At 38.7% G+C, this 14,674-nt stretch overlaps 1 protein-coding gene across 3 annotated transcripts in view; it reads right to left on the bottom strand.

Moving 5' to 3' along the window:
* Positions 1-6,906: 6,906 nt before the first annotated feature.
* The window catches only part of ZNFX1 (zinc finger NFX1-type containing 1), a 359,279-nt gene continuing 351,511 nt past the window's right edge, over positions 6,907-14,674 (bottom strand). For all 3 annotated transcript variants that reach the window (XM_044090129.1, XM_044090128.1, XM_044090127.1), the window contains exon 14: positions 6,907-14,289. In XM_044090129.1, coding sequence (XP_043946064.1) covers positions 11,842-14,289 — 2,448 coding nt within the window. In that variant the 3' untranslated portion in view covers positions 6,907-11,841. The remainder of the gene's footprint in view (positions 14,290-14,674) is intronic.

The raw sequence follows: 14,674 nt of genomic DNA, 5'->3' as shown, positions 1-14,674 counted from the left end.
CAGATGGTATGAATAACATAGATGAGAGAACACTTTTACTGGCACACCATGAAGGCAGTTCTGTCTGACGTCTATTCTTATGCATAGGTGACTAATTAACTAAACCTTGCACAGCAGGAAATGTGATACTGTTAATTACTGAGAGAGGGAAAATGGGAGGAGTAGCTTGAGAAGGAACTGTACATAGCCGTCCTTATGCATAGGCCAACTAGGCATCCGCCTAGGGGCGCTGTTCTATCAGGGGTGCTTTTCCAGTATTTATTTGGTGTAGGTAGACCAGGATGGGGGCACTGGGAGGTGTGGGGGGCACCGTAGAGTGCTTTTGCCTAGGGCACCAGTTGACCTAAGGCCGCTCCTGGAACTGTAGCACACAAAAGCAGTATCTTCGAAAAAAGTCTGTTATCTCAGGAATGAGTTGATATTTCTGGATTTTTTTTTTTTTTATAGAATGTGTACACATCAGTAGGAAAAACTTAAGAGGCACTGCAGAACAGTAAGTGATACTAGTACAGTGGCCTCTCAAGATTAGCACTGCTTCTTTGTTCTTCCATTCTAAATGAATGGAATGGAGATGTGACAGTATAGCCATGGGCATTATAATCTCAACAACTGTTGAAGTATGGGGAAGATTTATCTTTAGAAGAAAGCAAGCTCTGATCAGGATGTCTGCCCGCAGAAGGAAGCTGAGGGTTACAAACACAAGAAAATTAGTAGTGACTACTACCTTCTGGTGAACACAGATTAGCAATATGTAGAAATTCAAGAAAAAAATAAAAAACATTTTTTCTTATTATTTTTTCCAGTATGCTGGGCAAATGTATTGTTTATGGAAACACTGTGGTGATTGCTGATTTAATGACTAATGTTAGAAGAACCATACTGTTGTAGAAGCACAGAGTTCTACTGTAGTTGAAGTTTATCCAACCTTTCGCCCTGTATGGTGGTTAAATGGAAAAAAAAATCTAAGTAAATAAAGCAATCTCGTGAGAACACTCCAAGGAGTTGTATTCCAAAAATAATGCACCACAGTTTTAGATAAGGTCTTACAGATCTTTATTTCTAGATGAATGAGTGCTGCTGTGTGGAATTCCCTTCTGAGATTACAGAATGTACATGATTCTTACAGCTGAGGGGTGGGGAGTGCCTGGGGGGAGGCATCAATTACTGGTTACTGTGCACACTTAATCTGATAAGATTACTGGGACACCTAATTTGCAAAAATTTGTTTACCACCGGGTGTTTTCATTCTGAGCTTTCTCCTTTTACAATACTTTTAATTAGAGAATGGGCAAACTGTACATCATCACCCTGATTGGAGAACGAACGTTCTCCAGCAGGGTATTAATGTACAAGTAATGCCTTGTGAAAAATGAGTCCGCTGCTTTACAGCAGCATATCAAGCTGCCGTGGAGCTCGGACTGCTAAAAAACTAATGACCGCCATTACTTTTATACTTGCTAAGCAGCGCTTTTGCTGTTTAGCAAGTGTAAAAAAAAAAAAAAAAAAAACAGAAAGAAATGTATGTGTGTATGTGTATGTGTGTTTATTTTTCTGTCTGTGTGTGAGTTGATGCGTGTATGAAAGCAGAGGAGACTATGTGGATGTGTGATAGAGATCAACAGAGACAGAGTGGTCTTGTGTGAGTGAATGTGTGTATGAAAGCAGGAGTGACTGTGTGTGAGAGACATCGAGATAGTTTGTGTGACTGAGTGCAAGTATGAAAGCAGAGAAGACTGTGTGTGTGTGTGTGTGTGTGTGTGTGTGTGTGTGTGTGTGTGTGTGTGTGTGTGTGTGTGTGTGTGTGTGTGAGAGAGAGAGAGAGAGAGAGAGAAAGATCGAGAGAGAGTGAGAGCCACCTTGCATGAGTGAATGCATGTATGAAAGCAGAAGTGACTGTGTATGAGAGAGTGAGGATGGGCTGTCAGTAAAACTGTTGTGTTTTACTTATTTCTTTTTTTAAGTACTATATTATTTTTTTATATATTTTTGATGTAAAATGCTTCCTCCAACACCATTAACAAATACTACAGAAAGTTTATAACATTAGGTGGAGGAACTATTTTACATCAAAAATATATAAGAAAAAAATTATATAGCACTTAAAAAGATAAGTAAGAAGACACAACAATTTTACAAAATTTTATTCGCAAAGCACAATAATGCCCTCCAGGGTGTGTGTGTTAAGGTGTAATTAACACCCTTCCATATGTGCAGAGGCCCTGGGTGGGTGTTAATTACACACAGGGTGTGTGTTAATGTGTAATTAACACCCCTGGGTGGGTGTTAATTACACATTAACACACACCCTGTTGGGCATTATTGCTTTTTGAACGTTCAGTAGGTGACCTCTTTTATGGGTAATCGTAGTAAACTTTACTTTCTACATTATTTAATAAACCAGATATTTTCTTTCACAAAATACAAACAAAAAAAATAAAAATAGATAAATATTAATAGTGGCATAAATGCCCATATCTACGGGGCAGCTTTCTGCGTACAAGCCATTTAATATAAGAATTGTGATCATAGGTCTTAGTCTTAAAGCATAATGTTTTCTCTCTTGATCTTAGTCATTAGCAATTTACTAATGACAGCTTCCTGATCTAAAAGCCTAGTTAGATTAGTTATGATAAAAAGCCTAAATCCATTAAAATTTATCACAAAGGCAGCTTTCAGGTCCAAAAGCTAATTAAAGGTATTTCTGGGAAAGACGGACTAGATTTCATATAAAAAACACTTATGTAGTGCATTAAATGCTTCATCAGATTCATTTTGTGTAATGTATTACCATCCATTCATACTTTTATGGGACTAGTTCATGCCCTCTTTTATGGGGATGGTTCAGGTTGTTTCTTTTCTTTAAAACGAAAACAAAAAAGTTACTTTTATCAAAATAACTTAAATCTGGAAAAGTTGTTTTCGATTACTCACTGGGTATTTTACATGTTACAGTAAATTTTAGCAGTGTTTCCCCAAATCATTTTAGTGCTCACCTGTGTTGAAAGGGCTGGTTGTCCACATTACAGCATTCAGTAATTTTTTTTTTGTGGTCACCCGCTGTCAGGAAATTATCATCTGCTTTGGTTGTGCCTATTACAGCAGAGATGCTCCTCTGGTAGGAAGATCTGAAGTGTTTAAAATACGGAAAGAGAGAAAGTACTGACCAAAGCTAAAATAAGCACTATTGGCATTGTCCCTTTATGTTTGATCTCAGACTTAGTGATGGACTGGCTAACTTAAAACACAGATAGTATTCTGAATATGGTGCTTACATTCCCGTTACTGAGGTCAGACATGAGTTTTGAGCATTTTCTTTACAAGAAATTAATTTGATTGTTATCTACATAGTCATTTATCTCCCTTAATAAAATTAAAGTCAAAAATCATTATGTCAAAACCTGGTGAGATGCTTATACTGAAAGAAACTTAGGGTGAACAATATTTAGGATCCTAGAAACCCATGGGAACAGATATTAGGTGAAAAGCATTAAGTAAATCATGCAAGATATGCAGGGCAGAGCCGGATTAAGGTGAGTGCTATTGATGCTGCAGCATTAGGCCCATTCCTGAAATAGGCCCAGATGAAAACAGACAAGAATTTTCTGGAAGCTGAACAGTTTTCCTTTGCTATATTAACCTCAAAATAATTCTTAGAATGAAATTTGGAGTCTGACTTTCAGACACCTATACACAGCGTTACTTATTATACAGTTACTATTATTCTTTGTGCTGTGACGTAACTATAACATTGTTGTATTTATTGTTAACTGAAGATTTCAAGTTAATGCTATCAATTTGTCATCCACAATTTGCGAGGAACTGGTGAAGCTCATGTGATAAAAGGTGCAGGACACCATCCTGAAAGAAGCCAAGGAGGCAAAATATTTCTCTGTCTTGATTGACTCAACACCTGACGTATCATGCCTCGATCAGCTAATGATTGACATCCGGTACATTCTGCTGTCGGGCCCAGTTGAACGGTTCCTGACAGTCATGCCTATGATGATGAGACACATGGTGGAGCAGATGGCTAGCATACTTCTGAACTTTCTGAAGGAAAATGGCTTGGATATTGCTAACTGTAGAGGCCAGTCATATGACAATGTGTCAAACATGTCAGGATGGTACAATGGTGTCCAGGCAATTGTGAAACAAAAATGTAAATACGCCGCTTTTATTCCATGCTGCAACCACAGCCTAAACCTGGTAGGAGATCAGGCTGTTGAAAGCTGCGGTGGCTGTAACAGGTTTTTCGATTTTGTCAATGGACTATATGTATTCCTGTCTGACTCAACATATCGCTGGCAGCGACTAAAGAATTGCTGCATGCTGACGCTCAAGGGTTTGCCTGGAACCCGATGGTATGAATGTGCAGATGTTGTCAAAGTGCTTGTAGAAGGGTGGAAGAGCATTCAGTAAGTCCTGGATGAGCTTGCGGCAGATAAGGAGCAGAAGGCAGATACGAGAAATCAGGCCGAGGGATTTTCACTCAGGATGGACGAACTTGAGACAGCAGTTATGGCGACTACCTGGAACAATATCCTTGGCCATCTCAACAGTATGAGCATTAACCTCCAAGATCCTACAGTCAGCCTGAATACGGCAACCGGCCTGATGGCATCACTGGTCGACACGGTTCAGTTTGCACAGGACAGATTTGATGTGCATGAGCAGATGGTGACTGAAAAGATTCAGCATGGCGAATACAAGGCTGAGCAGTATTTAGGCCATAAGCAAACGTGAATGCCTGATGAAGGAGCTGCAAATGAAGCAGACCTCAGCCCAAGGGAAACGTTCAAAACTCAAGATGTATCTGGTCATGATCAACAGTCTGTTAGCTGAACTGGAAAAGTGGATGAAGGAGTATGACGATATTTGTAAAACATTCGGATTTCTCTCAGAGCTAACATCATTGAGCATTGAGCAGATCGAGGACAAAGCTAAGAATCTCGTTTCCTCATATCCAGATGACTTGGAAGACACACTGGTGGCAGTGCTGATACAGTTTGCTGCATTTATGCGCACTCAGAAACTGGTGACTGTGAACGAATAAGCAGAGCTTACCATGTACAAGCTTTTGTCATCGTTGAATCTTTCTCAGCCATTTCCAAATGTCGAGATTGAGTTGTGCATCTATCTGTGCATGATGGTGTCCAATGCCTCCAGCGAGCGGAGCTTCTCAAAGTTGGGAATAGTCAAAGGAGTGCTGCAGTCCTCAATGGGGCAGGAAAGGCTAAGCATGCTGGCGCTTATGAGCACTGAGCATGAGTTGCTGCGCAGCCTTGACTTAGTGACATGATCGAAGAATTTGCGCTTGCTAAGGCTCAAAAAACAGCAATATAAGTAAGCAGCACTAGCGCAGTAGTAAGAGTGATAATATGCCTAGGTAGGCTAGGTTAAGTTGATCGGGTTTAGCCTTTTCTGCATTAAGTGCACTTTTCAGACAATTGCTATTGAATGTTGATGTTACATAGCTTGATGTTAATCTCGAGTTGCTACGATAATACGTCATCACGTCGTTATTATTATTCATGTTCAATAAAGGTTGGCTGGTTGTGTCACATGCAATTAAGGCTTCTTGGTCGGTCTGAGTGCGCTTGTACGGTGAGTGTCGAATGCACATGCACCAATGCCGAGAAAAAATAGGCCCTTTTTGCACTGCAGCATCAAGCCCAATTTGGTCTTAATCCGGCCTTGAAGCAGTGATATACCAGACTGAGCATAGCCTATTAAAATAACTACCATCCACTTTAATTAAAGTACCATGAGTATTAAACCATGAAAGAGAATACATTTTATTTAAAGATCGGTCTTATTCTGGTGCAGGGTCATTCTGTCTTGGTGACCTTGACATTTTGGAGATAAATGCTTTCCTTACTGGGCTGGAGCTGTGCCTTCAGTAACAAAATTGTTTGCTGGTTTATGTTAGGGAATTTGGCGAGACTCCTCATGTCACAGTGTCTGTTTTCAGTGGTGGTTGGTGTTGTCTGCTGGTGTTCTAGCTATCGTGAGGTGTATCATGTACTCTGCCCAGAATAAGTAGGTAAAAACCCAGCCCCCAGCTGTGCACCTTTCATACTTCCCCTAATGATTAAATTTTTCTGAATCTTATCTTCAACTTATTCTATTTGTATGAAGTAGCAAGTCAAGCTCAAAGCCCACAGATCACAACTACTGAATATAAGTTGTTCAATTAAAAGTATTGTTGCATTATGCAAACTGAACCATAATATGTTTTAATAAATTGCCAAACCACTCAGTAACAGAAGAAGCCCCAACAACCAATCACCAGCAATGAAGAGATACAGCATACCACCACCAATCATTCAGCCTAGGATCTCAATCCATACCTAACCAAGCCTCAAACTAACCAGATGATGATGCCAAGCCACCACCCTTCTACATACCCCAAATTGGCACCAATTTAATCTTCAATGATCGAATGAGTCCAAGATCCTTTCTTTTGTAAAGAAGCTCCACCTGGACAGAACACGCAATACAATACAAGATACCTAGAACACTGGTGGACAACACCAAGCACCATAGAAAACAGACCCTGTGATGCAAGAGGTCTCATTAAGTTCCCCAATTTAAGCCCATAAAAACTCTTTCTCTCTACTCCTATGAAAGCAGATGTTGACCACACAAAAAAATCACCAAATGCTGAAATAAAGAGCCAAGCCAGATACCTTGCATGGCTCTGACTTGGCTCTTCTTCAGAAATACCAGGTTTGCCTACATCTATCATCATCTGGATGTCAGTAAATCTAAATTGACACTTGTTTTTTTTTTTTTTTTTTTTTTTCTAATGCTCCATGGTGAACTGAAAACAGAAAATGCAACACTCGTAAGGCAATACAGCATATCAAATGCAGATTTTCCAATTAAAAAAACAACAGACAGTGCTTCACAAGGCATAATTTTATTTGTCAACTACAGTGCAACAGTTATCTTGTTTAAATACACAGCTCAGGGAAGTGCAAACAGCAAAGGCATTATTAAAACTAATATTGTAACTAGTTAAAATGCCTAAATCATTTTAGTTTTTAAATGCCCAAGACTGTGTTCTACTAATGTGTGTGTGTGTGTGTGTGTGTGTGTGTGTGTGTGTGTGTGTGTGTGTGTGTGTGTGTGTGTGTGTGTGTGTGTGTGTGTAAGTGTGCAAACTCTTAAGTTCTGTTTTTTTTTTCTGTATAGTTGATAAATGAAAGTGCCTTAATTCATGTTCTGAGGTTATCTGTATTGTTGTGCTTAAATTGTGTTATGCCTGTTTCATTTGAAGAATATCCTCAGCTGAGTAACAGTAAAAAGAACCTGAGTTTCTGACTTTTATCCAAAGGTGCCTCATTATCCATAGTTTATTGCAGGGCTTCCAGTCATATTATTTCATGAAACTGTGGTTAAATGTCAACCTTTTTTAACAACATGATTTGACAAGAAACCGCATTTAGATTATTTCCTGTCTAACAAGCCAGTATATATCTTAAGCAATACATTTACGGTATTTCATTTTCCAGTAAATTCTATCAGGAGAACCATTGTTCAACTTTTGGAGCAATCACAAAACAGCAAACATGATCAGAAATTATTTCCACTCAGACTGTTTTAAAAACAGAATGCCTATACAAAATATTCAGATGATAATAAATACAAGACCAAACCACTGCCTTTCTTTCCACCAGTGCCACAGTCTGTCCAGTTTCCTGGCAGTTAACCAGTTCAAGAAGTACCATCTACAGGATTTCAAAAAGTACCATCTACCAGGTAACATCAATGGAAAAGTTGGGCACAACAGTAGTTCAGACCAGTCTGACCCTTTCACTTGCCACAGAAAAGGCCATAAAACCACTCACCACCGCTCTGAACAAACACAACTCATTAGATCGTTAAAGTTAAAAATATACCACATTTCTATCATTTTCATTCCATACTTTATAAAATATCCACAAATCCAGAGAAAGTGCAGTCCTGTCTCATATTTTAGACAGATGTTGCTTTCAGTACAAAAATATTAAAATGTTAAAGGTTTTGCCTAAGGAAAGTACTGCCTCGTACTTTAGTTCATGCTTTAATGCAGAACTTTGTGAGTACACGGCAAAAGTAAAATGAAGTTTTTATTCCTAATTTTCAGTGGCATATAAATAATGTATGCATAAAACAACAACAGCAACAGCTTAAAGATGCAGAAATTCATACTAAACATGATTTTAGATGAGGCTCACATACTCAAAACTGATTCTGAATTTTCACAATGACAGATCTGAAAATACAGATTTTTGTTTGATATGTTTACAGTGACAAATTTCTTTTGTGATACACTTTTCAGACTGATTCATTTCCATATATTACATTATAGCAACAATACAAGTTAGACAAAGCTTATTTTGCCGTTTGCTTCCCTGCCCTCAGGCATATGGACATGCTTCACACTGTAACATTGTGTAATAACATACAACATAATCCTAGCCAACCATTTATTACAGATTGATTACCAGTACAGAGGATTCTTAAACGTGTCTGACTAAACTGTGTTTTCTTATGCGATATATAGGCTTGCATGTTGCTAGTCATGATAATTTGCAGATTAATAATTAAAAAAAATAAATATATATATATATATATATATATATATATATATATATATATATATATATATATATGTGTGTGTGTGTGTGTGTATAAAAGTATATCTGGAAGCAGAATACATACACAAAAAAAGACAAAATGGAAAAAAAAGTTTCTTTTGATGTGCAATCTGTTATGGACTCTACATTTTCATTTGCGCTGCTATTAGGCCCATTTCCCCACTACCATCTGTCAGTCTTACCCTCTGACTGACAGGTTGCCACTACCACAATACCCCTTTTTGGTCACTGCAAATTCTGATGTATCCCTGCTTTAATAAACATCCCTCTAATTTTCCCTTTGAAAACAGACATTCCTCTAATGATGAAAGACAGCTTAACTGGCAGTGTTCCATGCAGTGATTATATTAACTTAGCAGTAACAGATACATAGAAATCAGTGGGCATGCATATAATGGACAACCCAGATGTCTGACACACTTGTTTTCTTTACAGTTGGCAAAGCATAGTGCAACCCCTTTGCCTTCAAGTTTAATATTGTTGACTACAAGCCTGTGCCAAAAAATGTGGCAACCTCTGTTGTGGAAAACTGTTTCAGCCCAATTTATTTCTACCATGTCAGATTATACAATAATTAAAACATGTGCCATGAGTGAGTACAGATGAGGAATTCCATCCTGGAATGTCAGATTAACCTCTATACTAACAATTACACTACCTGAACGACAGCAATAAATGAAGAAAATCCTCCCCCTCAAAATGTTTCTTAGGAGAAAAGTTTTCAGCCTACCTTACATGAAAATTTGCAAACAATTAGTGACGTCATGCTCTTTGAAGTAATTTCTGGTTACTACAAAGGTGAAGAATGGCATTTCACAGAGCTATTACAACAATGTTCTTATTTCTTGCTGAAAAAAGCATTCTTGTGGTGACTGAGATGTAGTTACATAACAAAAGGGCATTTGCAGCAGCTAAGTCCTGTCTCCAAGATTTAATCCTAGAAGTTCTCCCTGAAGACTATTTACACATGACATTTAAATGGGAAGTCTAAAAATAACTATTTTCTCTCTTATTTACTGTTCTTTTTCTTATTTTTTTACATTTCCCTATTTTCTTTGAACACATTTCATATTTTTTATTCACAATATATGCAAACATGTCTGTTTTAGAGTATATATAGTTGCATAAAAATATGTATTTTTTTGTAGTTTTATTTTAATTTGAATGCTTGAGCAACAGCACAAAGCAAAGCAGTATGAACACTTGTCTGATACCACATATCCTTTTGTAGGATCATACCGTACACACCCATATATACTGCTCTTCGAAAATGTTTGTCCAGTCAGAATATGTTGAACTCCACAAGATGTATGCATTATGCAGTGCAGTTTTTATTAGCCTCAATGCCTACAAAGGCTGTGCCATCTGACTAATATCCAAAGATTACATTTAATTTGGGTTTGTTCCTAAATATCTCTTAGATCAACAAGTGCCTCTTAAGCCCAGTCTCTAGCTCCTCCTTTAACATCAGACTGCGAAGGTATGATGACAACAGTAGTAATAAAGCATGCGATTGTAATATGCACTGGGAAGGCCATATTAGGAGTAATAGCATACTGATTCTACCTCCATGTTATAATGATGCATCCAAGAAGTCCATGTGTTCTGTGATGCCATCTGAAAGTAGCCAAGGCAAAAATGCCTTGATCAGCAATGTAACATGTCCCCCTAAAGATTAGTAAATTTGTTCCACAATACCATTCATTTGTTCCACTTGTCCCTTCTGAAGTAAGCAGATAAAGACTACTTTCTGAAATGGTTAACATGAGGCCCTTAAGAAAGATCAGGATATTTAAAAAATTCACAGAACTATTTAGAAACTGTTCCATGTTCCAGTGTTTAAAGCATTCCACTGTGAAATATTCTAACTAAATTGTAAGGAATTTTGTTTCCCTGAGTATGAAGTGATGGAGACTGCAATAATGTCACAAGATGATCAAACCTATAACTGGATCATGATGAAATAGGGTAGTGTTTATGTCCCACGGCACTGGAATAGCTAAGTATGCTGATTCATATTAGAACGCTATACTGTCTGAATATATTGTATTAAAAAAAATGGTGTTCTTAATTCCAGCATTCATGCCCCACTGTAAACCTGTGTATTCTACTACTGCATGTGAGGAACAATTTTTCTACATGTGACTGCCATAGACCAGAAAGATGGAAAGGCACTTTCCTACATACAGAGGTGAGTCAGATGCTATGAAACTTTCCCAAATACTGATTACTCAGTCATGCTTGCCCAACATTATGCTATCTGCTCGACTTTGATTTGTAACAATTTAGCATATGGGTTTTCAATGAGAAGTTAAGAAGAGAAGACCTCTGAGAAAATGAGCCTCAATCTATCAACACCTCTGTGAGTGAAGGTATGAATACAGAAACATTCAACAAATAAAATAAAAATGTGTTGATGTGCAAAGAAATGTAAAGTTTCATTTCCACTTGGATGCAGATTAATTTCTAAGGCTATTTAGATTCTCTTGCCTATCACCACTTACACATATTTTTTTCTCATCCACCTAAACCTCACATAGAACACCTTGGTGGCTAATCTGAGTCACAAAGATCTTATCATATTATTTTATTTAGTGCTTTACTTCCTACAGTTGACAGTCTAGACTGTTAAATTGTGTGAAGCAAGTGAATGTACTACACTTTCCCTTATAATCAGAAACATCATCTCTGCTGTCATACGGACTATGTCACACTACCAGCATCCACTATCATAGAAATGCTGGATCACCATTTAGTTGGCTTATTACCTAGTCAGCTCTAATCAAAAGCTTGTAAATCATTTTATACAGAAAGCTATTTCATTTAAGGAGCACTTACAGGAATAGTCTCATTCTCCTTTTCTAAATATAACATTCATGGATTATGTAGCATAAACATCAAGCTAAGACCAAGATTATCTGACAGCTGTGTTGGGCAGAATCTGACCTTTCCACACTCTCTGACTACATAACATCGAGCAATGGTGAATATGCTAGTATTCACCATTTTGATTAAAGGATTTCTTGGCTAGCCATGTCACAACTGACACTGAAATTATGCCTATCAGTAGAAACCACGATAACACTGGCACACAAAGCAGAAGTTGGGCTACTTAAACCACAGCAAAATATAACACCATCTTCATTATGCCTGTGTCCTTTCCTCAAAACTGTGGAAACTAAAAGAATTTTAATTTCTAATGTCCAAAGTCTCGCAGCTCTTGAAAATTTAACATGTCATTGGCTGTTTCTGACCAAGCTGCATGTGACGCACCATCCATTTCTCTTGCTAATTGGTTGCTTGCTATAAGTCTATGACCTTCACCTCCAATCTCTTCACCACAACCCTTTTCTGGACACCGACTCCTTTCCATTGCACCACCACATTCTGTAATGACATAAATATGACCATTGGGGCACTTAAACCAATGACCTTGTCGAAGTCCCATGGCTTTGACAATGTCCACTCTCTCTGAATCTGATACACCTAGACCACTAATCGGTAAACGTTTTTTCAGGTTTTCCATTTTGTCCTTGACAAAGGTTTCATCACTCATTGAAAACTTTTTTGTATTCTCCAGGATGAAACGAATAGTATCAATCTCCTCCATCAAAATGGTACCAATCTGAGCACTCATCTTGCACCTTATGTTCAACTCAGCAAGATAAGTCAGCCTCTGTATTTCAGTTTGAAGATCAGTGAGTTGTTGATCTGTGAACCTTACCTGAGGCTTTTCTAGCCATGCTAGGCACTCAGCCACTCGTTTCTTAAAATAAATCCTCATCTCATAATCCATCTTGCTCTCAAAGCTCTTCAGTGTCCCAAGGCGACTACAGAATTTGATCTTGTTTTCAATCAAAGTGAGAGTATTCATAGATATGTCTCTGCTTTCTAGAGCTTCAAACAACTTTTCATGTTCTTTTGCAAGATATAACTTAATGTTATTGTCCTTAAACAGAACTTCCAAAAGTCTTTGCTTATTTGATTCTATATCTTCCTGTGACCCCTGGATTTTAGTTTTCACTTTTTCAACCTCTTCCAGGCTTTTCTTGATCATAGCACCATACCTAAGGTTTTTACGTATTGGGGTCTGACACTTGGGGCACACTTTAAGTTTGATTATGTGACTTTCATCAGCACTAGTCTGCATGTACATATCTAGCCCTTTCACTTCAAAGATGTGTTTGCAGTCTTCTAACTGCACAAAACAAGCATCCTCTTCATCTTCATAACCAAAGAATATCTGGGTGACTTCATCACGATGACACACTCGGCAATGTTTGGGGCAAGGTTCACCACAAAGACCAATGCAAGGGTGGCCACACTTAAGGTGCTTCTTACAAGGCTTGTTACACACTGGTCGATCACAGGGCTCTGAGCACAACTTCTTACACTTGTGGTGCTCACATTGCCACTCACAAGGTTCTACACAGGGAGCACATGGCTCACCACACTTCTTCTTGCATTGGCTGTGAATGCAGCGGTTCTGGCAGGGCCGCCCACAAGGGGGGCACTCACTAGTGCATGGTTCCAGACATTTGTGTGCACATATGAGGAACTGCTTACATGGCTGTTTGCAATTTTCATGAAAGCGGCCTTCACTGCACCTATGGCAGGAACCAGCACAATTATGGCCACATTCCAGTTCTGTCTGACAAGCTGTTCTACACTTCACTGGCCTCCCAAAGGCAAGATCCTGCTGCACATGGCACTCTTCCTCTTGCGCGTGGCCACACTTTAGTGTAAGTGTAATCTTCTCTGGGCAAAGCTCAGTACACATCTCCCCACATGTGTTAGAACATTTGTGCTCACAGTTCAAAGGTTTCTGACAGGGCTCCAGGCAACAGAATTCGTCTGCTTTCATTGAGCATGGTACCTTTTGCGTGTGCCCACACTGAGGGATCACCTTATCAACCCTGACCTGACATGATCCACACTTTTTGAAACACAACTGGGGGCACTTGTGCCCAAATTTGCAAAGGACCTTCTGACAGGACTTCATACACTGGAACTGTTTATGGTCCACATCATATGGATGACATGCCCTAGTGCAAACATGGCCACATTCCAATCGGAATTCACAAGGTAGGCTGCAACCACCCTCTGGAACTGTACTGAAGTCTTTAGCACTAGATACTAGAGTCTTTGTTTCAGGGTGGTTTTGACAAGAAAGCATCAATGAATTTCCAATTTGTCTTTTCTCTCGTAAAGTCTGTATGATTCTGCTCCATAGTTCAACTTGCCCTAGCATTTTCATATCCCCTATACAATACAGACCCTTTTTTGCCCTTGAGAGAGCAACACATATCCTATTGGCAATCCTGAGGAATCCAACCCTCCCTTCTTTGTTGCTTCTAACCAGTGACAATAAGATTATGTCATTCTCTTCACCCTGGTATTTGTCTACCACGTGCACCTTCACACCTTCAAACTTCTTGGAGGGCATCAGCTTGCGAAGACAGTAAAGCTGACCAGTATAGGTAGTGAGGACTGTGATCTGGGATGGGCTGTAGTCCTGACAAATGAGGTATTGGCAGAGGGCAACCACAAACTCAGCTTCATGTTTGTTCTGGTGACTCCGGCCATCAATAATCTCCTGCTCAGGGAAGTTGTGCTCCAAAAAGAACAAATTTGACATGACCCCCTGTTAAAAGAAAGAAAGAAATATAATCAGTTTTTTTTATTTTTAATGGTGTAATTCATTTATACTTTTACCTGCTTGAACCGATCAATAACCTTTAGTTCCAAAATCTAAATTTAAAGTATTCACCCAACCCACTGGTGTCAATTTTCCCATAACTTATGTGGTCTCACTGCTCCTTAGGACAACACTCTTTCATAACTGTGATCACCGACAGATAGCCATATATTCACAGTTTTCCAAGGGTAGCTTGTCAACCTGCTGTAGCAGGTATTTTTAGTTTTACTTCCACCCTACTTTTCCCTTAAGAAACAGCAGGAAAGTGTTAGACTGCAAGGTTTCAGTGATTACTACAGGTAATTGGTATGGTCTAATTCAATGTCAGTTA

Source organism: Protopterus annectens, chromosome 12.part0, assembly GCF_019279795.1.
Source record: "Protopterus annectens isolate FY-2018-M chromosome 12.part0, PAN1.0, whole genome shotgun sequence".
Lineage (NCBI taxonomy): Eukaryota > Metazoa > Chordata > Ceratodontiformes > Protopteridae > Protopterus > Protopterus annectens.
Note: the sequence above shows the minus strand (reverse complement) of the source record. Positions and strands in the feature narration are given on the sequence as shown.